General features: G+C 42.2%; 3 protein-coding genes across 5 annotated transcripts; 1 reads left to right on the forward strand and 2 right to left on the reverse strand.

Moving 5' to 3' along the window:
• Positions 1-1,549: 1,549 nt before the first annotated feature.
• On the forward strand, positions 1,550-5,728 carry best1 (bestrophin 1). The gene is made up of 8 exons (XM_031868518.1): positions 1,550-1,701; positions 2,538-2,632; positions 2,750-2,983; positions 3,299-3,453; positions 3,995-4,147; positions 4,240-4,320; positions 4,409-4,560; positions 4,651-5,728. The coding sequence occupies exons 1-8, from the start codon at positions 1,550-1,552 to the stop codon at positions 5,726-5,728; spliced, it is 2,100 nt and encodes a 699-aa protein (XP_031724378.1).
• A 1,774-nt stretch (positions 5,729-7,502) lies between these two features.
• Positions 7,503-15,814, reverse strand: incenp (inner centromere protein). Of its 3 annotated transcripts, none has more exons than XM_031864088.1 (21): positions 15,650-15,814; positions 14,918-15,083; positions 14,677-14,787; positions 13,969-14,582; positions 13,818-13,866; positions 13,545-13,614; positions 13,321-13,429; positions 13,107-13,143; positions 12,926-13,013; positions 12,686-12,826; positions 11,926-11,943; positions 10,889-10,998; positions 10,692-10,812; positions 10,505-10,615; positions 10,032-10,186; positions 9,737-9,851; positions 9,101-9,229; positions 8,945-8,980; positions 8,741-8,803; positions 8,492-8,639; positions 7,503-8,181 (listed from the first exon to the last, which is right to left on the reverse strand). In XM_031864088.1, exons 2-21 carry the CDS (start codon positions 15,055-15,057, stop codon positions 8,006-8,008), a joined length of 2,541 nt encoding a protein of 846 aa, XP_031719948.1. In that variant the 5' UTR covers positions 15,058-15,083; positions 15,650-15,814; the 3' UTR covers positions 7,503-8,005. The 3 variants fall into 3 exon arrangements, with proteins under 3 accessions (XP_031719948.1, XP_031719938.1, XP_031719956.1); XM_031864078.1 differs by having other exon boundaries at positions 7,504-8,181; positions 14,918-15,065; XM_031864096.1 differs by lacking the exon at positions 11,926-11,943 and having other exon boundaries at positions 7,504-8,181; positions 14,918-15,065.
• A 552-nt stretch (positions 15,815-16,366) lies between these two features.
• On the reverse strand, positions 16,367-23,039 carry pgghg (protein-glucosylgalactosylhydroxylysine glucosidase). The gene is made up of 14 exons (XM_031864736.1): positions 22,775-23,039; positions 21,918-22,234; positions 21,620-21,830; positions 21,093-21,528; positions 20,878-20,997; positions 19,771-19,902; positions 19,581-19,692; positions 19,310-19,382; positions 19,094-19,230; positions 18,872-19,005; positions 18,041-18,136; positions 17,855-17,952; positions 17,546-17,769; positions 16,367-16,669 (listed from the first exon to the last, which is right to left on the reverse strand). The coding sequence occupies exons 2-14, from the start codon at positions 22,159-22,161 to the stop codon at positions 16,593-16,595; spliced, it is 2,094 nt and encodes a 697-aa protein (XP_031720596.1). The 5' UTR covers positions 22,162-22,234; positions 22,775-23,039; the 3' UTR covers positions 16,367-16,592.
• Positions 23,040-23,615: the final 576 nt, after the last annotated feature.

Here is a 23,615-nt window from a genome sequence, read left to right on the forward strand (position 1 = left end):
CATCCATGACTCTCTCAGGCAGTGCAGAATACTCCTCGGGAACTTGTAGACGTCTCCACTGAGGTTACAATCACTTTGTCAAATGCTTTTAGTGGTGTTTAGTGATCCTGATATACCTGTGGGTGCCAAGCACAGACAATTCAGAAAAGAAAGAGTTTCATCCTGGAATTTGGAATCACATGAAAAGTAAAAGTTTCACTCAATAAACCTCACAGTCAAAGTCTTTCAGTAGCCAGTGGACGAGTCATGACCTCTGCAGTGTTTGAATAACTTACACACGTGCCAGAGGAGCTCAGGCTCTTTTATTTGCCGGTTCTCATGCTAAAGGAATGTGTTTCTTTGTGAGATATCCAGTGTAAACATTACTTCAACTTAAGTTAGGAAAGTATCATACACGAGAAGCTGCGAGAAACTTAAACCAGGATGATTTAAGGACAGCAAAAATGCACAGAATATACTCACCAAAGTGTTCAAAATTGATCTCCAGTTGTTGCAGGAGCATCAAAAATCTGTCAAAACAGCTGAAATCGTGCTTTAATAATCTCAAGATTGAACTCTGTCCGCACTTCTCTCTGCTTTTGGTCTCCTGGTTAGACAGGAAGGGTTAATCACTAACACCCTCTGGCCAGTTAGAGTACAGCTGTACACATTTCTTCCAGCAGAGGGGGGAGGACACACAGTCTCACCTGATCAAGAGGTGTCCATGAGGAAAAACCAAATGATACTTCAAACAAAAATGAATCAATGTTCCCTGTAGGTGTGAACTGAAATCAAGAAATGAGAATACGTTCAAACGGTCGTGTGTTCACCAAAAGCCAGAAATAATTAACTGGGTGTTCCACCTTGAGTAAAATGCTTTCATAGAGTTATATTTCCAAAATGTGAACACAACTACTCAGCACTCATGCCTTTGAGCAACCAATTTGTGGCAGTGTGGGCGCTCTGCTGTCCTCAGATTTGTTCAGATTAACAGGACCTGGCCTCACAATGCAGCTTTGTTGCTGAAGCAGATTAACACATCAAGTGACCGGAGGTGTAGGAGTCCCCTGCTCTCTTTTTCTTTCCGGCTTCCTTTTTCCCAACATCATTCCAACGAACGCTGCGGCTACACATCTCGGGCCACAGTGACTCCGATGGACAGACGTTTTCATATTGCGTGGTAGGTAAAAACTTCACAGCTTTGTGTTTGAGGCCCTCGCATGTTGCATTTGCCTGTTGTAGCCCTGCGAACATCTCCTCAGATGTATTGGTGTATTTCAGATCTATGAAATAAGGAAACATATTATTTTAAATGGTTATTCAAACGTGCAGAAAATGGAAAATCAGTGTCAGTTGATTAAGAGAAACCAAGCATGTGGATTAAAGAGTACGTAGAGAAAATATATGTTTTTTTTTTTTACTTTATCATTTTAGATTTGTGACCAAATTGGCCTTATGAGATCCAGGTTGATCGCTGACGTTGAGCTGAGACGAAGCACAGAGAACACAGCCACACTGGTTTGCTTCATGTCACAACACAGTCACCCAGCAAGTTGGCCAGCAAGCAGCAATGACTGTAACGTACTCTCGCAGGGTTGCTGATGCAGGTCTGGGGACCTTCTTTCACCTGCTTCTGCGTTGGAAGGGCAGCATTTATAAACTGCTCTATAGAGAGCTCATCATCTTCACTCTTCTCTACTACTTCTTCAGCATTGTTTATAGGTACTCTCATAGCAGAACTTTAATCTTCTTATATATTTGTTTTTGTACCTAAACATCTTTGTTACGGGTCACTTAGATTTAGTTAATTGAACAGACACGGTTTCTAAATTATTTTAAGCAATTCTTTGGCATTTCTGTATTGAAATTTTGTGTTACTTATCGGCCGATATTGACGATAAGTATCGGCTAATATCAGAACCTGGACCGATTTATCCGCTCCAGTGGCAGCATTACTTAAAGGTGCTATGTCTACGAGATTGCGTGCATTTCTATCGCCTCTCAGCGGCTCTAAACATGGCTGAGCCAAAACGTTTTTGCCACCATGACAGAAGAAACATTTGCTCGTTATAACAATGCAATGTTCTCATTTCAATTTTGAGATCCACTTCATGTTCCACACAAGATTTTTGTGTTTTTTATTAAATGGCTTTACTTTATTAAAACATACAATTTTTTTTAAAGTTTTAAAATAACTTTTTCTCATTTTCATAACATATGGAAGTCATTACAAGATGCTTATGTTACAATGAGAACACGTTTTTTGTTTTAATAGGATAAGTTGGTATGTTATTTTAGCAGTAAACGTTTCTTGTTTTAAAAGAAACAAAGCAGTTTGTGATACAACAACATACAAAAATTGATGTGACAAGAAAAGCTTTATGCAAAAACGGATTCATTTGAGATGATGTTCTAACAAGAGGGCAGAGCAAATATTTAGTTGGGAGCAACATGCTGCCTGATTTCTAAAGCAAAGTTATGTTGGACCAGAAAGTGTCACAGGGCTCACCTCCCTGTGTTTTAGTTGTAATGGACTCAATAGATGTTTCCTTCACCAGGTTTGTGTTTAACGATGACCAGAAGAGGCTGTTTGAGAAGCTGTCGATATACTGTGACCGCTATGCAGAGCTCATCCCGGTGTCTTTTGTGCTGGGTGAGTTGAGGCTGATTGTTTCAAGAATCTAAATCTCAATCTAAGACCATTCTCCTGGAAACTATCACAGGAGGTTGGCATGCACTTCTGTACTTGCAATGTTCTTTTTTTTGCCAGGTTTCTATGTCACCTTGGTTGTGTCCCGTTGGTGGGGCCAGTTTGAGAACGTCCCCTGGCCGGACCGCTTGGCAGCATTAGTGGGTGGTCATGTTCGGGGAACTGACGAGGCCTCCAGGCTGACCCGACGAACTCTGATGCGATACGCCAACCTCTCTGGTGTGCTCATCTACCGCTCCGTCAGCACGGCCGTCTACAAGAGGTTTCCCACCATGGAGCATGTGGTGCGGGCAGGTACGACGTGGCCATGAAACCACCAAAACTTACTGTCGCAGGTCCTGCCAGTCATAAGACAACAACATCAAAATCTGCTGAATCTGTTTGCACTATTTAAAAGTCCTGAAGAAAACTGTGTAAGGTGGTCCAGCATGGAACTGGTTCAGACTCAGTGTATTTCCATCTGATGTGGTTGAACTATTTGTATGCTACATGCTACTGCTTGGTGATGTAACGGCTGAGTAAAGAACCACAAACATGGAAAGAAACGTCTTAAATGCTTTGTCTCTTCGTGTCATTCCTTTATTTCCATGCCGTGTTTGTGTCTCTCAGGTTTGATGACGTCCGATGAGCTGAGGCACCTGGAGGACTTGCGCTCTCCTCACAACAAGTTCTGGGTTCCCTGCATGTGGTTCGTCAGCCTGGCTCTGAGGGCTCGGACTGAGGGTCGCATCAACAACGACGTGGCTCTCACAGCCATTCTCACTGTAGGTCATCAAGTGCATCAAGACATCACGTTCTGAAACATTTTTAAAAATTGCCCCCCCCCCCCCCCCCATTTGCCTGTTCTGCTTTCTTCCCTCTGTTCAGGAGTTGAATAGTTTACGGGCAAAGTGCATGAAGCTGTATGGTTACGACTGGATCAGCCTGCCTCTTGTCTACACTCAGGTTGTGTTGATATACTGTGTTGTAACTGAAATATATTAGATGCATTTGCGATAGAACAAATTTAATTAACAGTTCTTATGTTGTGATAAATGTGCAATGATTAGGTGTCTAAAAAGAGATAACACTGCTAATGGCGATGCAGAGCTTATATTAGGCTGCTGGTGGGCTATAGAGAATGACATTTAGTGTGTTACTATAATCGTAGTCATCGTGTACCTAAAATCATTAACTCAGTTTGTCAAATTAGAAATCTGACCGAGCAAAACACAATCAGTACACAACAATAATGCAAAGACTTGACAAGAGACCGTTTCCTCAAAGGTAGTTGTGAAACAGGCATGACTAGTGTTTTATGACCAGGTGGCCACAGTGGCGGTCTACAGCTTCTTCCTGGCTTGTCTGATCGGTCGTCAGTTCTTGGATCCAGCTCAAGGTTACTCCGGTCACGATCTGGACTTCTACCTGCCTGTTTTCACCCTGCTGCAGTTCTTCTTCTATGTCGGTTGGCTGAAGGTGAGGTTCAAGCCACGCTGATGCTGCACAAGAAATGCTATTCATTTGTCCTTCTGAGCTGTATTGTGGTCTCTTTCTGCTCGTGGTCTCAGGTGGCTGAGCAACTCATAAATCCTTTTGGAGAAGACGACGACGACTTTGAAACCAACTGGCTCGTCGATCGCAATTTACAGGTTCGGGTTCAATCTATTTGCCACTTTTACAAGAGCCGCAGACAGAGGCTGTCTTGTTCTTACCGCTTTGATTTCTGTTGTCTCTCAGGTGTCCTTGTTGTCGGTGGATGAGATGTACGACAGCCTGCCGCTGGTGGAGAGGGATATGTACTGGAATGAGTGTGAACCTCAGCCTCCCTACACTGCTGCCAGCGCTGAACATCGCAAACCCTCCTTCATGGGCTCAGCCCTGGATATCAGGTTCAGTGATGTTTTTATTTTCTGGCAGACAATTCTAAATACCGAAAAATACTCTCCGAACCATATAACCACCTATTTCATCTAAACTAGTGTTCCCAAGGAGGAGATGGAGTTTCAGTCCAATCTGGAGCAAATTAAAGAACACGAGGAAGCCAACTACTCCACCCCGCTGCTCGGGGGGCTGGGTCGTCTCCTCGGTGTCCAGTCCCCTAACTTTCCTCGCTCCTCCCGCGTCTCTCTGCTGCGCCGCCGCCCTGGAGCTCCACTGAGCCGCTTCCCTCTTTACCTGCACCCAGAGGCTTCATTAACTCCACCTCAAAGCCGCCAGCCTCTCAACCACGAGCGAGATCCAGACTATGCCTTCTCCACCATGCCCCTGTATGAGAGACCGGGTTTCTACAGCTGCCCACAAACACCCATCCACTGTGTGCCCCCCGCGGTGCCTCGCCCTCGACCTGCCCGGCGACCTCAGAACGAGTGGAACCGCAGCTGCAGCTCCCTGGCTCCTCAGATGGCGGGCTCACAGCCGCTGCCCCCCGACACCCCCAACCACGTCCCCCCACCGCCGTCCTCTGCTTTCCCCTGGCTGAGTGAGGATGGCGAGGTCCAGAGTGCCCCTATGTTCTCGTTCCCAGACCCTCCGCCTGAACTCTGCCCAATATCTAAACTCAGACCTGAACATGGCCTGCTGTCTCGCCGCCCCCCACCACCGCGCCTTACTCTGGACACCCTCCCCTCAGCTGACAGCCAGCCCGGGCCCCCGAGTGCTCTGCCTGCAGGAAGCGGAGGAGAAAGGGTGTTCTCGTTCACTCCTCCTTCCCGAACAGCAGCTACAAATCCCCATAATCCCAACAGCAGCTCTAGCAGCATTAATGCAACAAGCACCAACGGCGCGGGCATGACGGGAAGTCTCTGCAACGGTACAAGTCACACTAATTTTAGTAGCCAGGGGAATTTCAGCACCAACATGAGATCAAGCAACGGGGGCACCAATGGTGGGCTGAGCAACAACACGAACACCGTTTCCACTTCGGCGCCATCGCAGCAAGAAACCAATCAGCAACACTCACCCAATGACTCAGGAATCTCATTGGCTGAAGGGGACCTGCTGGGCGTTTTGGTGGACGGTGGCGTGAAGAAGGCGGCAGGAGGGAAGGAGCAAGAATGAGAATAACAAGGTGTGACAGACCGTGGTTTTTGTATACATGTGGCATTCTAAGTATTTCACACAAACATGCACTAATTCATGTTACATCTGGACCGTATTAGTCATCTGGAGCCCTACACACAATTGATAAGTATTTGTCGCAAACACAGAGTTAATCTCTACTTTGTGTTAAGCTCTTATAGAACAATTAACCTGCTTGTAAGACCTTTTGAGATTTAACCCTCAACATGTGAAGGAAAAATAAGAAACTCTTTCTAGTTACTTCTGAAACTCAACGACAGAAAAATGTGTATATTCTAGTCTTTTCAGTATTGTTTCCATCAGTGCACTCTTTAATAATTTGTCTGTATCATATGTTATGTTTCGTTTATTTTTTCAATAAAAATGTAGTCTTGAAATTACTTATTACTATTTTATTGGATTATATAAAGAAACTATGTACACATAACAAATAGAGAACCGACCTTTTCACCCTAAAAAACTGTTTACATTTTTAAGATTCTCTTTTGCTCCAAGATATCCTCAATAACGCATTTCTGCTGGAACAATATAGTTATGCATAATCTAAATGTGGATCGTATTTGAAAAATGTGAAATTCAATAGCAGAGGACTTGGACTGTGTATGGAAGAACTTTACAAAATGTGGAAGTATAGGATTCATCGTCCCTATCGAAATAGAATGCCTGTAAATCAAGAATAAAGACATTTTATGTTTTAGTAATCTGAGTTTAAAGGGACACAAAAAGCACTGAGCAGTGAGCAATGGGCCAAAAAAAGATGCGCCTTGCATTGCTGGGAATGAAAGTCTCTCTTACCATAGAGAGATACATAAGAGGCATAGAGCTCCAGGTTTATCCGCCTGTTAATGGCAGACTCGCAGTCCTGGTGGAAGTTGTCGGATTTGGGAACTAAAATAAAAGACTTGTTTCGCATCATGAACCACTGAATGGCCACCAAAACAAAAAGGCAAATTTCACAATTAGAGTTGACACCGTTAGCCAGTAGATCTCCATCAATTCATCATCGGACATTCCCTCCGATGACCATCTGTTAGCGGTTAAAAGGCTGGACGGTTACACAATTAAAGTTAAGACTTAAGAATCACACAAATATAAATTTACACAGCGTATGCCATCACATAAACATCTTTGATGTGGCAGCTATTAAAAGATTAGAAAAAGGTATATTAAAGAGCATCTTTGATTTAAATTGAGCAATGTCTTACATGGAATTAAACCGAACACTAATGTATACTTTGACAAGTCAGTTTCCTTTTAGGATACAGTTGACATAAAACTATACCACAAAGTCGATTTAGTCGCTGTTCTGGAGCTTTCGATCAAAGCAGATCTTCCTTAGATTAGATCCAGTTGTCGTGGATTTGAAAAAGCAATTCCGTTTTCAGAGAAGTCCTGATAAATCAATAAAGGAGTTTTTTTTTTTACAAGAAATCTATTTAGGTGAAATAAAACATACCATTATGTCATGGGCTGCTAGGTAAGCTCATTTTAAAGCAGATAGTTTGACGTGCCTTAGTAGCAAAAACACACGTTTCAGTGATCAGGGGTAATGCATGCTGCCTCACTGTCAGTGTGTTGACACAGCTCAAACAAGTCTACATATCAACCTGTTAAAATAAATTACTTGCTACATGCACACAGGTGATCTCCTTTAAACAGACTTGACCTCTTCTCAGGACTGTCAACTTTAGCACCTGGTGGACGGGACAAATTAGTTTTTGTCTTAGTGAATGCAGGAGTCCACTGACCCAAGCGGTCCAATCAGTTCAAATAATGTAAGTGTGCACCGGCCTTTACAGCGACTAAAATGTTGAGCTGTATAAGCTTTTATTGGGCGTCAAACGATCAAATCTAAAAACCTACACAAGATTTTTTTTTGTTCAACCATTTTAATGTACCGGAATAAATCCCAAACAAACATTTTATTATAATTTACAGCCGGTAGCTACACGCATTATACAAATGAAAGTTCTTGCAGATCATGTGGCAAAATCTTCCAAACGTTTACCGGTACATCCCACTGAGTTATAAAACATCCCCATGCTCAAGTCCAAACCCACGCATGAAGCACCAACTCCACGACATACATTTCACATACTAGAAAGAATATTTCCTAAAACATTGACAGCTAAAAAAAAAATAAAATATATCTTTAAACATCCAGAAAATGTTTACTTTATTTAAAAACAAACATTAAAACAAAGATTAAACTTTATACAGCAATATAATATGTGTATCTGCATCAGTGTACAGACATCACTTGCCTCCAATGGGAGGAGAGTGCCACACAGCCGAGCTGGTCCGCTTGAAATAGCGAGGCTTGCTCTTGTAAAAGATATTTTCCAGTTTTGGTGGCTCAATTGTTCCAAAGAAAGTGTCTATATCAGGAGGGTTGAAGTACTGCTTCATCATGATCTGCTGCAGATTGGGACCTGGAGGGGAACAAATTAAAGACAATGTTGTGATTTAAGACATCACATTGTGCAAACCCAAAAGAGGTCTGGTAAAATGTATTAGTGGAATTAACTCAATTTAGAATAAGTCACAATATTACAATTGACTGATGTCAGCAGGCCTGCGGGGCCTAGCTATGAGTGCTAAACTACGATAGTACAATTGAGGACTTGGACAGTCAACTTCAGCTTCGTGCATTACGAAAAATATTGCTAAACAACGCTACAGAAGGTGGGGTAAATAGATGGATCATCATAATAAATGACAGTTGTATTAAATCATGCCTACCCTCGGCCCAGGATGGAATGGGCTTCCTTGGGGCAGACTCGTCATCAGTGGAGTCGTCACTGTTTTGGTCCATCCCGTAATCGTCCCCACATTTGGGCAACGGTTTGTTGCCGCCCTTTGGAGTGATGGAGTACGATTGTGGCGATCGCTGCAGAGGAGGATAAAACACACGTTTAAAACCGTTTCCATAATGTTCAAAGACAGGAACCGATTCAAAACATCTGCCAAGAATGCATTATTTAAACTTACCACAACATCCAGAGTCTTATTGAGGTCAGCACCTTTTCCTACAGGCGTGCCCATTACAGAGCGCTGCAAGAATTAGGAAAAGTGGTAAATATGCCCTTCACTGTTGCCTACAGGTTTCTTGTTGATTTTAGAATATTAAGCACTACGAAGCAGTTATTCAATGAGTGGGATCAAGTCCCAGATGTGGCCAGTTTAGATTCTTACCTCGATATCCACAGTCACATTCAGGCAAGAAGCCGCCTACAGAGGAGACAATCAAGAGGTACATTTGACTCCACTGGGGATAGAATCGATTCAAGTCTTTGTGTCAACGTTTGCAGGTGTACCTAAAGTAAAGTAAATGTCCCCCTGCTGGTTTACCTTTGCAGAAGCGGCCTTTTTAGCAGCAACTTCTCGCTCTTTAGCAGCAGCTTCTCGCTCTTTAGCAGCAGCTTCTCGCTCTTTAGCAGCAACTTCTTGCTCTTTAGCAGCTAATCTCCGCTGCTCCTCCTAGTGGAACACAAAGCTTTCTATTAACAGCAGCCAAAACATTCGGTTAATTCCAAACAGTTTTTAATTTCATTATGGGGTTTACAGGAGTTGGATGCATTTTGACAGTTGGCTAGCGGTTGCAGCTGACAGTTTCCTTAACATCCGCTAGCTATTATGAAAGGGCACCACTACTGCATTCTGTGCCCTTCTTTAATGCTGACACAGCACTGTGGAGATGGGCTAGAAATATAACATGAAGAATATTTAGATAAGAGGTAAATTAAGGTATTGAGGGATCTTTCCAGATGTGACGTTACCCTGTCCAGAGACATTTCGACACTTTCTTGCTTTTAAAGCTCCTCTCTACCATCAGGTTCTCTGTTGCCTTTTGGCCATCAGTACAAGATCTGTTTTATTGGACAGTTCTCAGAAGTCAATGTGTTTGTTCAAAACTATAAAACCAATTGTTTTGGGCTGCTAAATCAAACACCGTTTGACACGCGTTTAAGACATTCAATTTCTCACCAGTCTTTTGTCAAGTGCCTTTCTTTTCTCCTCCAGTTCTCTCCTCTCTTTCTCTCTCGCTGCTCTCTCCACTTCCTGCTGCAGAGCAAGAGCTTTTGCTTTTTCCACGCGCTCCCTGAAATACAGACATTAAGTCAGGAAAATAAACTCTGGAGTAAATACAGACTTATGTTTTCACCAATGCAGCTTTCAGTTTAATGCAGCCTTCACTGTGTTGAAAAGCTAATCAGATTACTTTGTGTATAAAGCAGCTGGTATGGTACTATTGATAGGAGTATTAAAGGCCACCAATAACCTTTCAGCAACAGCTAGGCGCTCTCTCTCCAGCTCCCTCTCTTGCTCCCTCTTCTGCTCCAGCGCTCGGCGAGCTTCAGCCAGCTTACGAGCTCGCTGTTCCTCCTCCTCGGCCTTCTTAGTAGCCAGTAACTCTTGCTGCCGCTTCTCTTCCTCCTGAAGTTAAAACAAAACATGTACAACATTTAGAAAAAAGGCCGATTGCAAAACGTGATGTCAAAGAAGATTAAGTTACTTTTAAAAAACAACTTCTCGCTACATGACCAGATGAAAATTTGTACTTTGGACACAAACTGAAAATTTTGTTGCAATGTCTCAAAAAAAAAAAAAAAATGCACCTAAATGGTCACAATGAGACAGCCTGCTCTGCTCCATGTAGTCTGTAATTCTCAGATAAATTCTTTGCAGTTGCACGGACTTGATATACGGCACCAAACTAAGCCCAACACAAATGACTAGACGGTGCCGTCTCACCGCTTGCTGAATCTTCTTCCTTTTAGCGTCTTCCTCCAACTTCCTCTTCTGCTCCAGGTCGTCTTGACGTTTAATGGCCACCTTCTTTTTGGCCTTGTCTTCTGCCACACGCTGCACAACACCAAATGTTAGATATGGGGTTCAATCTTTTTTGGAGGTGAACAAATAGAATGAAGTTGCTGCATACCTTATCATTCTTCTCATCAATCTGCGCCATCTTTTGCTCAATCTTCTTTTTCTTCTCCACCTCTCGCTGCTCTTCTTTTACTTTGGCCTCAAACACTCTTCTCAGCCTCTCATCTCTCTTCCTGGAAGACAAAAATTAAATAAGAACAAGAACAAACTACTGTCCAGTCTGAGCAATTAAAGATGTGGCGCGTTAACCTTTTGAGATCGTCCTGTTTCCTTTTCTTCTCCTCGTCCATTTTCTTCATCCTTTCTTCCTCTAGCTCCTGCTTCTTCTTAAGTGCTTCCAGTTTGTAACGCTCCTTCGTCTGAGAAAAGAGAAGACAAAGGTTTAAGGAAATGTGTGTCGTCAGAAACCAACCAACACATTGTTAATAGGCAGCAAATGTCAAAGGAATACAAGGAGCAGGTGGAGGTCATGCATGTGGAAAAAGATCACCATACCAGTGAAGCAAAAATCCACCTCGACAGACTTTGTGATTTATTTCCACCTACTTAAAGAAGTTTGTGGTCACACTGCTGGACTGTCCTGTGATCATTAGTCTCTGCGAGGACAATTCAACAGAGCAAGTGTAGAGAAAGACCTCGCTGGAAGTTGCCGTTAAAATAAGAAGCGATCTTTAAAGACGGCTGTAAATGGATGAGTGATAGTCAAGAAGACAGATCTTGTGTCCATTTCTAAATAAGCTACATCACTAAGCAATAGTTGGCTACCATCATATCCACGGTTTCTATTTCAATTGTTTCTCTGCTTTGTGTCAAATAAACTGAGTCAGACACTCTACAAGTGTAGCTGAATGTCATGTGATCACGAGAACAAATCATTTGTACAACAAGACCCAAACCCCAAAAAGTGGACAAAGACATTAATTCCAGTGTGATCTTCTCACCCAATAAATCACAATCCGCTGACACGAGTTTTAAGAACAACCCAAATAGTGCCACAGCTTCTGGTTCAGATGGATTTTTACTTCGGATTAAATTTACAAAGTCAAACGGTGAAGATACTAAAGCCGTTTTATAGGATTGTTGGTTCAAAAGATTTCAAAGAATGAGCATTGTCGACCTGAGGGATCAGAGACACCATCGACTAACTAACACGTGCTGTTTGGGTTGTTGAAAGCGGCTCATCTAAGGTGCGTGTTACATGAGGAGACATTCAATCAAGGTCCACGATGGGATGTTAGACACCACAGAACGCCCACAAACATTCAGTACTTCCACACTACACTTACCACTATACCAACGCTCAACTGAGGAGAGAAAACACATCCAAACAAAAGGATGTCAGCCACAGTATTTCAAAACAATTGCAATTCAATTTGTAACATGTTTTCCTAGTTTATTTGTCCAACAAGATTTGGGCTTTAGGGGACGTACACAACTGAAATTGTAATTCAGTTCCCATGGAGAGTTATGCACGTATAAAACAATCCATTTTCAATTCACTGCAATACAACGCGCGTGTTCAGCTAATGTGTTTACAGTAAGAGATGTTGTGTCCGGTATCGCTGCAAATCCAGACACATTTTAATTACGACCGCAGTCAAAGATAATCTTAATCGACTGAAATTCTACGTACACTTCAACCAATCGACTGGGATCTGCATGTTAAAAAAAGCTATTAGAAATATTGATACCCCCATAACGCCGTCCCGCAGAGCACCTACCCTCCGGTTGCCCCTCTGGTAAACACTGTTAGCTATGAGCTCAGGCATCGCAGTCCTGAGAATCATTGAGAGGCAGTCAAAATGCCCACTCTTGTATCCTGCGCCTTTAAAGTAAAACCAGTGATTGTTTGACCAGTGAGAATTTGGTTGGACAAGATCATATCAGCCAAACAATGAGATGGTGTCGGCTCTAGTTTTAATGGATCGTATCGGTGATAATAAATAAAGCAGATCAAAATCTGATGCTTTCTTCACTGAACTATACTGCGTTTTGTCCAGCCCAGCCTGCTACCAGTGTATGACAGAGTTGAGGTGTACAGCTTACCTTGGGGTCAATCCTCAGAGGAGTGGTGTGTTTAATGAAGGACTTCATGACAGCAGTCCGGCCGAGGGAATTTGGAGTCATCATCAGCATCTGATTCTTCTGCACAGTGTGGAGAAAAGACCTCATGTTGGGTCTTATTGTCTATGTGTTCATAAGAAAAGGGAACAAGTTCCAACAGATTACTATTTGATCCACTTATTATTTGAACACTTGGCAAAACTGTTTTTTCTTCCATCTTACACTTTGATTTTTCTTGGGAGGAGAGGGCCTCTTTGTGGGACTTTCCTCTACAGTATCTGGTGCTTTGCGTTTGGTACTCTGGCGTGACCTTCACACACAAGAATTGATTTAACAACAGGTTGACCAGTGCAGTTATTAAGTGGAACACACACACACACACACACACATATACAGCACTCACATGCGACCTGACTGGGAAGTCAGCTGCTTCTCAATAACTGAAACACAAACAAACATGTATTTATCACACACAAGTACCATTACATATCAATTCAAGTTTATGTTCAACAACAATCAAATAAAATTAAACAAATCAATTTTTTATATATACACACGCATATGTATATGTATATATACACACATGCATACATATATGAAATGCTCAGTTTCCATACCTGTTCCCTTGTTGGGAGTGTTGACTGTTGACGGGGGGGCCAGTGTGGCAGAGTTTGCAGCCACAGATCGAGTGATGCGGCCAACAGATGGACGGAAGCTCTGGTTAATCTGGATTTACATTTGTTTTACACAAAAAAGCAAAACAAAGACATTAGTTGAAGAACAACCAAAATACAAATTAAATGCGTTTCACACTTAAATAGACAAAGACATGTATTCATACCTCAGGTGTTTCCTTCCATTCTTCAGCTGCAGCATTATCCTCAGAGTTTGCACTTACAGCATCTAACATACTACAGCAGTGAAGACATTTAAAGGTTTAAGAAACATTTCAAAACATATAAAGAACTTTAAATGCATGTACAGTCACGTGTGACTGAGTAATTAACCAGTCACCGTTACCAATATTTTAAATTATAGATTCAAACACATGATTTCTTTTACCATTAAGACAATATAATCACCTATACACAGAAAAATGTCAGTCATTACTCACACTGCTCTGTCCTCTTCCTCTTCCTCTGTAGAGTCCACACAAGAGTCATCTACAACCACAAACATAATATCCAGATTAACAACAATCAGAGTGTGATGTCTAATGGTTGGTATTTTATGTTATTATAAACCAAATACAGGTCATTTCTCACCATCAACATTGCTGCTACATGTGGAGTTGCCCATGCGAGCCCCTTTCCTCTTAAGCATGGAGCGGCGCGAGGCGCGGCGCACAGACTCCTGAGTCATACTGTGCCGCAGACCGGCCAGCGAGTGACGCAGCTTGAGGGAGCATCGCATGGAGCTTCTCCGCGAGCTTCGCGCTGCGCCAGCGATTGCAATTTTAGCAGCTGTACGGCCGGGAGAAGGCAGCGGATTGTTAGCACGCTCGGCAGACAATCGGTCCGAGGAAGAGATGCTGACGACGATCTCGGGCGAGGGTATCGTGGGTGGGGGCGGGGCGGGGGCGGGGTCGGGCTCGTCTTCTGCATCGTTCACCTTGTTATCTTTGGCCATCTCTTCCTCCTCTACCTGCTCTGGCTTCTTGTTCTGCTCCTCCTCGGTCTTCAGACTTCCACATGACTGGCTTGCATCCTCTGCCGCCTCAGACACCGTTTGTTTGTTTTTGCGGGTGGTGCGTTTGGGCCGTGCGGTGGTGGTGTCGACGTCAGAGGTGGACGCGTTGGGAAAGGTCTCTTCCTCAGCGATGAAGTTCAGTGATTTGACAGAGGAGCCACGGAGGTTACTACGCCTTCCCTTTGAAAACCTGGACAGGAAGAGTCAGAGAGGCACACTTTAAAACCCCGTCACAATTAAAATGTGAAACTTTTACTTTAATAAAACTAATGAAAGCAACAAACCTTCGTCTGGCTTGATGTTCTTCTTGATGCCCCATGGACACACGCTTCCTGCGACTATGCTTTTTCTGTGATGGTGTTTTTGGCATTAATTCTGGCTCAGCGATGAAATCTCTGAAATAAAAAGAAACAGCTTCACTTGTAAAACCGTAAAGATAATTTTAGAGAAGAACAGATTTCTAAAGATGGAATCTTATGAAAACAAATAACAGAGCTCAAATGTTTTATATTATTTCAAACATACCCTGAAAACATGCGGTTGGCCTCTTGTTGGATCTCCACAAGCCACACCATGTGGACAGTCTCGATCTCATCGGTGAACTCTTTTACTTTGCCATCAAAGTGTTGCTTGAGGGACCGTACAGATGACCGGACGGAGTTCATGTTGACGGCTTGAGGGAAAGATTGCACTGTTAAACCAGGAGAAGCTGGATCAGACTTGAGATGAATGTAAACAATGATTAATTGAAGCGTCGTCATAAAGACCCAACTAGCTGTTCATGTTTTAACAGTCTTTATTTTCCTTTTAGCATAACCATACCAGATCCATTTTCACTAGTCTTTGTAAAAGCAGCTAAATGGTGCACATGCGCAGTGTCTTCTATTCTCGCGGTCGAGTTGGGTTGCAGAAAGTAGCTATTCAACGACAATGTGGTCCACAAAAAAAAAAACAACGCTTACTGTTTTAATGTTATTAAAATTAGCTGCGTAGTCAAATTAGCCCAACACAACCGTTAGCTTAGCTAACATGAAACACGAACAACGAATATGCAACACCAAAACGTGCTAACCTAACTTTTTTTTACTGTGGTAACCGCTAACGTACTGGAAGAGTTACGCTATTCAAACTTAGTTGGTAACAATGTTATATTTCATAACTGCTTTGCAATGTTTTAAACGGCTCGTGCTACGATGTTAGTCAGCTAACGTTAATTTAGCTAACACTAGTCTTGGACGTCAAAATAAATGGCGTTACCTTCGATGTTCGAGTCTCTGAAAGGGGAATCCGATGTTCGTTGCTCCGCTTGTTTTAACAGCTAAATCGATCGCATACTGAGGTGGAGGTAAATGTGCTAAAATAACGGCGTTCTTATGTGTAAACTCTAAATAACCTGAACCTAACAGCAGTCCTCTGCCACTGACCCGCTGAAACCGTTTAACTTGTTCAAACTTTATCAGCCAATCACAAGGCGTAGCTCAGTGACGTTAGAGAGGGGTTGTTCGATTTGTTGTTTGCGATTATCCGCAAGGGCGGGCCCTGCGGATCGGAACAATAGAGAGCAATGGCTCGAGGCGGGGAAACCGCCAACATGTGAAGACAAATCGAGCGAACCCAAGGAAACGTTTAGGGCGGAGTTACAGTGTTGATCAGATTTAAATCAACCAACCGGTATTTGGCAGGATTTACGCCGCCCCGTCAGTGATACTCAAACATATGTTTGACAGCTTTATCTTCCGTTCTTCAATCATTTCAGTTTGAGGGACAGTTTTTATGCAAGACAAATAAGTGTTTTTTTTCTGTTCTTTGTCACACCCTCTCCTCCACACTGTAGGACTGCTAAACAAAGACACCGGATATCAGAATCAAACATGATATTTGAAGTCAAACAACAAAGGATTTTTTAGGCCCAGGTCACCAAGGTGAACATTCTCAAGAGATGGAAAGCAAAAGGGACAATTAAGCTTTGCACAAAATGTAGTTTTATTTGAATATAACTCATTTACAATACAACATTGGTTTTATAACAACGATGGCATATCATGAAACTAACACTATAAAAATGTCATACATTTTGTCCATGATTGCTGATGCTCGAGTGAATGGGAACATACAACTTAACGGCAGCTTAGATATGAAATAACTTGCTCAACATATTTTTAATTGCTGGTAAATGATGAGGAGGGTCATGGTCACTGTTTCAGAGAGGCCAACAGGAATACGCCGAGACCAGTTTACAAACACACCCGGGCCCTCGAGGAAAAGTAACCGGCTTCCCTGAAAATATAAACGTATATTAGTAAATCAATGATAATCTGTTACTGCATCAGTTCCATTTAAAAAATATGAGGTATGAAATCAAGGAGCAAAGTTAAGATAACACAGTACTAAATAAAATCACATGAGACTTGATGCAACATAATAATTAACAGAAAAATACATGCACACGAATTCAAACAAATAGGCTTGTAGAGGATTTGTTCAGTAATTTTCAGTCTTCCCTCTATTGAAATATATCATGTATTATGGATTGGGGTGGGGTTTACACTAGAGTGTATTGATCAATAGCATCTTGGCAAATTATTGAGAAACGGAATTCCTCTGAGTATGAATTGGTTTTGCAAACCAGAAGCGTCCTATCCTCCAGTGTGCAACATCTGCCACCACAGTCTCCAGATTCACTCCAACATACAGTCTACTGAAATCACATTGTCTTATTCTGACAAATGGTATGTCACTCTCTATTATTGACAAACTCTGGAGCCACTATTTTTGTAAGCATTATGGGAGGTATGATACCAAATAGGGAGTGTGAGATCTCGCAGGTATTTTCTCCCTGGATGAGATGGATGGTGCGATTTCTGGAGTTGTAAAATATGTCATGCATGCAGTTTAAGACTGAATTTACCTCATTATTGCACTCTTTCTTACTTTGTAACTCAAATACTGTGCCATACCTATGAACTAATGTACTACTGTTGTTATCATTATTTTGTATTGTATCATTTTCATATTCAACATTTGTCTGTAGTTTGGAAGACTAAGTGTGTTTTTTAATATTAAGCACATTTATATTCAGCACATTTAAGGATGAATATCCTTGTACTAAAAACTAAAATCTATCACATGTCTTTGCTTGTGTGTGTGTGTCACCTGGCATGAGAGGGATTGTAGTTCCTGATGCCTTCAGGACAACCTGCAGATCACAGGACTTAGTGTTGCCAGCACTGTTGGCCTGTTCCCTCAGTATGATACAAACTTCATCTTTCCTCAGCAGCCAGTCCATCTGACTGCCCAGGTAGGTCACACCACGGACGCAGAGCTCAGAAATGCCATTGGGAAGAAGTGGGGAAAAGGCCAAGCATTCCTTCTGAACTCTAGAAAAAAAACACAGCATGTCACTCTCTGTATCCCTGCCTACATGCTGTGTATATACTGAGGTGTTTTTCATTGTTAACTGACCTAAAGCCAGTATAACCAAACAGCACGGCTTGCAGGAATCCCCCCATCCCTGTGAGAAAGTTGACTGCACCAGAGCCATCTGATGATTCACTCCATACCTGTGAAGGGAGACAATCACACATTCACAGGATATCCAGTAAACAGGCATTTATTAGCATTATGTGGCTGTGTGAGTCAGAAGGACACCTGGAACGGTCCCTGGATGTTTTTGTAGCACTTCTCAAGTAAACGTTGAGCTCTCTCAGCCTCCCCCAGTTCCAGCCAGCCGATTGCAAACATACCCTTACAATGGAAAGCAAAAGCATTGGTATAAACATACACTTATTAATAAAGAAGTAACAGCAACAACAGGCTTTTAAATTCAATACAAGGAGACACTGCAAAACATATAATTATGTGCACTACAGGCAACTAATACAACTAAAAAACCAAACCAATTTACATGACAGCTATTGATACTAGTTCATTTGCATTTGCGTAATTTGGTTTTACAAAATCTGTGATGAGCTATTAAAATAGTTGTTACAGATTAAAACACCAACAGTCTAAAGTAGACAAAAATGAACTCCACCTCTAGCAGTTATATTTGGTAATAATCAAATCCAATCCAATAAAATGCTGACGTATATGTACTTTGAGTACATTTTGCAGTAAATACTTGTACTTCAAAGCTGCATTCGTGTGTTTCTTTGGATAAACACTGATATCATCACCTTATGAAGTTGACGTGACTAACGTGTTAGCAAACAGTTGCCTTTGTTCACATTCAGCATTTACAGAGCAACATTAGCATTCATCTGGAGTCATAAATCCAATATTCACTCTCTTTTAGCTCCACCTTCACAAATATGTACTGATTTGAGCTTTAAGTAAGATTATGAATGCAAGACTTTAAATTGTGTATTTTTTACATTGTGGTTTGGCTTCTCTTACTTTAGTAAAGGATCTGAACACTTCTTTAAGTGCATTTTGGCAATAAATCTCTGATACAGTCACATACAACATGCTGTGTCTTACCCACGTCATGGCCGGACCATTAGGGTCTGTTACTGGTTCATACGCTTCAAGGTCGTTTCTCCTGATCTCTGGGGACATCAGCAGTCCAAGAGGATAGCCCAACATCACCGTGTCTGCCTGTTTCACTGGATGACCTGTGAGAATTACAGATTATATTCTCACATCATGTCATGGACATGATTATCTTATGAAGGTCAGTGTCCAAAAGAAACAAAAAGTAACCTTTGACGTAGCCATCGAACTCAGGATGGTACTGGGATTCCTCGTCAAAAGGTATTTTGAGGTGTTCGGCCACTTCCTGCCATTCTTTTGGTGCCGGATGTTGTAGGAGGTCAGCCAAATCTACAGCGAACTGGAGACTGATGAATGAGAAACTTTCTGTATTATTGGTAATCACCAGCTAATATCCACTGCAGGGAGATATTCATATACTAGTACCTGAATTTGGCCACCGCGTTTGTGTACACAGAGTTGTTGATATCGTAGTAATACTCATCAGGTGGCATGACACCTGAACGGGAAAAAAGGGAAATGCTTCATGCTATTTTAGTTCTACTTTGTTATGTTTTGTGTGATTTGTGAGTTTTTCCCGTAGTAGATGAGAGAGGTCAGATGTCTTTAATTTAACTTCTATTGAATCATTTGCCTGTTAATCATGTAAAGCTGAATGTATTCTGTGTAATAATCCTTCTAATAATGTTCTTTTTACCTAAGAGGTGATACTTCTGATCCTCGGGGTTCCATGATGCTCGAGAAACCCAGTAATCTGCCACACCGTAGATCACCTCTCTGCCCTGGCCCTCTGTGAACATGGACAGATCCTGCAACAAAGAGCTCAGTTAATATCCTCACACAGGCCCGGGTGAGACACTATGATGAGTGGGGATAAAAGAGTATACCTCAGTGAGGTAGAGATAGTGTTGGAAGGCCAGGGAGACATCTCCATTTATGTGAATCTCTTGTTGTCCATAAATGTCCTCTGGACACACCTCCCTCCCTGATACAGCACTCTCCCATGGGAACTTCAGTCCCTGTATTGATAACATCTTTTCTTTAGAAGACTCAGTCGCATTTTCATGGTTATTGTTAAAATGTAGAACAAGAGCACGCAGAAAAAGAGTAACAGTATCAGCCCTAAATGATATACAACACTGTTACCACCAGTCTGTTTCAGTCCCTCAGCAGCTTAACTGACACTAATATAATATCAAACAACAACGCTCTCGTTTACTCTTATCTGCAGATACTCTATTTGTTATAGCTATTAAATACGCTTGAGGCTAAAGTGTTGCTAGTACAACATTCTAGGTAAAGTTAACTGTAAATGTTGAATTACTGTTGATGTAATGTAGCTCGTTTTAATCTTTTGTAGACTTTATTTTTTATGTTTACAAGCATAATTATTTTGTTGTATTTCCAATGGGGACTTAAAGGAATAGTTTAACATTTGGGTAAAATACACTTTTTTTTGCCGAGATTTAGATCAGAAGATCGATACAACTCTCGTGTCTGTATGGTAATTTAAAGAATAGAGCTAGAAGTCAATTAGTTCAGCCTAGAATAAAGACCTGAAGCTAGTCTGGCTCTGTACAAAGGTAACTAAATGCATGCATATACCCATAAAGCTTACTGATTGACGTGTTGCATCTTGCCAGGTTAGCTTTCCCTCCTTGCTGCTAGTCTTTCGCTAAACTAAGCTGCTAAGCTAAGCTAACCTCTTCCTGGTTCTGCTTCTGTACAAAATTCATTGTTACAACACACATGCTCTAACCTTTGCGTATTGTATCGCATCCTTTTCTGATTTGTTACTATCATTGAGTTTCTCATGTGTTGTCCTAAAGTTTTCACAGTTTCACAACTGCTCCCAGTAAAGAAAAGCTACAAAGACCAAATTTTCTCTTCAACTTTGTTAGGAATGTGTTTATCCCACTGAATAGCTGTGCACTCATAGTCAGTGAGGGTAGAAGAGCTGTGATGGTGATGGAGTATCCCACTGATGATCGTACCTTGAAGCCCTGCTTTTGGGCATTGTCTTTTGCCCCATCTATGGTCCCCACCCGGTACTCCAGCACAGATCGGGCTAGCTTTGGATAGAAGAGGGCTATGGCAGGATACATCCAAATGTCCTGTCACAGGAAGGTGGGATCATTGTGTGATACATCATACAACCCAAACCAACAACATGCAAATAACATAGCCATCAACTGACACCATGCCTTACCTGGTCCCAGAAAATGTGTCCCCAGTAGTCCTGACCATCCCCACCATTAGACAGTCCGCCTGGACTGACTCCACCAAAAGAGCTGGAGGTGTCATGTATGGAGGGGAAGGCGCTAAGGAGGTAAAACATGCAGCCTATCAGAGCCTTGCAGAGGCCCTCTGACCCTGCCACCTCCACCTTGCTCTGCAGCCACAGTTCTTTCCAGGCCATCTCGTGAGACGGACGCAGGTTACCAGAGGCTATCAGATTCAGGCCCTCGTCATAATTGGCCTCAGCTGTGTCTAAACTGTTGGCCACAACCAGGATGAAGGCCCAGCGAGCCTGGCTCTGTTCTGGAAGCAGTGTCAGAGTGGGGGGTTTGGGGGTCCAGATAAGGTGCACTGACGGACAGGAACCTCCTGGGAACTCAGCAGTGGTCACCTTTCCTTGGACGTGACTGAGGGAGAGTGGGATGTAGACTGTGTAAGACATCATATTCATACTGCAGTTCAAAATGTGCATTTTACAGATGTTTTTGTGAAGCGTACCTTCCCCCTTTGTAATCAGGACACGACTCGAAAACAATGTCTTTGCTTTGAGGTGTGAATGAGCTGAACAGATTCACAGTGATTGGCTCCTCTGAGGTCACCTGACGCACCATCAGAATCTCCATCACCATCAGGTTAGGGTAGTATCGGTGTGAATACAGAGACTGTGAGACCGTTACACTTGCTGAGCTCAGGCTGTGGGTGAAGATACCTGGATGAGAAAACAATACAATTAGTCGTGATAATTCTTCACAACACAGATTCCTGCAATCAGACGGTCAAACACTGCAGAGACTACCTGTGTGGGTGTCCAGGCTGTAGGTGTGCTGGGCTGGTGCGTTCATCTGAACCTTCACAGCAAGAGGACAGGGGACATCCGCACGGTGACAACGTCCACCCTCCCCGTTATACACACCCCCCATGTGCATGGTATTGTTGTACACCCTCCATCCCAGCAGCCCATTGGCTAGTGGAGGGAGGAAGCGGCGGTCAGTGGGTAGAGCGTCAGTGGAGAAGATGTAAGGGTCTTCATCATAGGACATGGTGACGAGGTGGTGTTCAGTTGGAAATCTGATTTCCCCAATGCAGTCAGGGTTCGTTGAGAGGGTCCCAGCTCTTCAACAGTGAATAATTATTTCACATAATACAAGTTAGCGTGGTCTGACAACATCTATATTTTGAAATCAGTTCTCTATGGGAATAATACACTGCCTCATTGAGATTATTATGGTTATGTGCTGTATTTATGCAATATTACGAAACTAAAATATCTCAATTTGCATGGGTATGAGGCACGAGATCACTGCTGGAAACTTTTACTGTGGAACCAAACACACACTTTTCACAGGTTCTTGCCTGTAAAGGCTATTTGTGGAATGTGTACTTTGACACCTTTGAGTCACAAGACATGTGCCATCCTAAGACATCATGAAGCAATTATGTGAACAGAAAGTTTAAAAAGGAGCCACTCATCCAACAAAACAAAAACAGACTCAAATTCCTCAGTAATTAAGCATTAAACTAGTAATTACATTGAAGGCAAATAAATAAACATACAATCTCAGAGCTTAAGCTAAACCACTCCTGAAAGTTAACCAAAGGTGTTGCATTCAACAGCCTGCATAAATAATATACAACATACATAATTCAACATACATTAAACGGGAAGAAGCATCTGTTTCTGCAACAAAGAGGAATGCTGAAAAAGCTAATTGAAGATAAAACCTGCAGAAGGTCCCAAAGCGCTCGTTCTTAACTGTTTAACCTACAAAAAAAAGAGCTCATGTGTTGTAGTTCATTTTGGAGTCCATGTCTACTGAAAGCAAAGGACTCAAATGTTGTTGATAAAGTAGGTCCAAGTTAGTAGTGTCGTACTTAAAACTGTAGGAGGCCATGTAGCCCTCTGTGCTGCAGAGAAAACCTGGACAAGATTATGGGTCTGCTGGAAAACATGGCATGGATTTAATGTAGAGGATAAAGCAGAGTATGTGTAAACCCAGCAGTGCAGTTTTCACTGGATCATAGGTCGATTTTTAGTGAATGTCAAGAACACAAGTATTTATGTTGTCAACTCCCAGCTTTAAGAAAAAGGTCTTAACTATATATATATATATATACACTTTAGTTACAGTTGGTCAGTCTTGTTACAGGCTGTAACTACTGCCACATGTGCGTACATATTCACAATTGAAGCATCAGGACCACTTGGCTGAGACTGTAAAAATACTTTGTAGGTCACTGTTACAGTGTTTACATTTCCATCCCATCTCTTCCAAGAAGTATCACGTCACTCTCTCCAAACTAAATCATGCCATCTCCCCTCTGCTCACCAGTCGCTCTAAACTCCCTTCTTACCATTAGCTCTTTTATTTTACATCTCACTCAACCAATTCACACGATCATTTGCCAACCAAGAAATGCAACATCCTCTGTTTGCATATGTAATTTCTCTTGTTACCCTCATTTCTCTACTGTAAAGGCAAAAATTGTTCAGGAA

Source organism: Anarrhichthys ocellatus, unplaced genomic scaffold (genome assembly GCF_004355925.1).
Source record: "Anarrhichthys ocellatus isolate YVR2014 unplaced genomic scaffold, GSC_Weel_1.0 scaffold2, whole genome shotgun sequence".
In the NCBI taxonomy this organism is placed as follows: domain Eukaryota; kingdom Metazoa; phylum Chordata; class Actinopteri; order Perciformes; family Anarhichadidae; genus Anarrhichthys; species Anarrhichthys ocellatus.

Bases quoted from the DNA above. Each gene is read 5' to 3' on its own strand.
- incenp (XM_031864088.1), bottom strand. From the start codon at position 15,057: ATGAACTCCGTCCGGTCATCTGTACGGTCCCTCAAGCAACACTTTGAT. The intron at 12,827-12,925 runs GTAAGATGGAAG...ATGAACACATAG, and splicing joins CTCCCAAGAAAAATCAAAGT to ACAATAAGACCCAACATGAG. The intron at 8,981-9,100 runs GTAAACCAGCAG...TCTCCTCTGTAG, and splicing joins AAAAGGCCGCTTCTGCAAAG to GCGGCTTCTTGCCTGAATGT.
- best1 (XM_031868518.1), top strand. From the start codon at position 1,550: ATGACTGTAACGTACTCTCGCAGGGTTGCTGATGCAGGTCTGGGGACC. The intron at 1,702-2,537 runs GTACTCTCATAG...TTCCTTCACCAG, and splicing joins TTCTTCAGCATTGTTTATAG to GTTTGTGTTTAACGATGACC. The intron at 4,321-4,408 runs GTTCGGGTTCAA...GTTGTCTCTCAG, and splicing joins TCGTCGATCGCAATTTACAG to GTGTCCTTGTTGTCGGTGGA.
- pgghg (XM_031864736.1), bottom strand. From the start codon at position 22,161: ATGTCCTATGATGAAGACCCTTACATCTTCTCCACTGACGCTCTACCC. The intron at 19,903-20,877 runs GTACGATCATCA...TTATCAATACAG, and splicing joins CCCAAAAGCAGGGCTTCAAG to GGACTGAAGTTCCCATGGGA. The intron at 19,006-19,093 runs GTTACTTTTTGT...TAATTCTCACAG, and splicing joins GTTCGATGGCTACGTCAAAG to GTCATCCAGTGAAACAGGCA.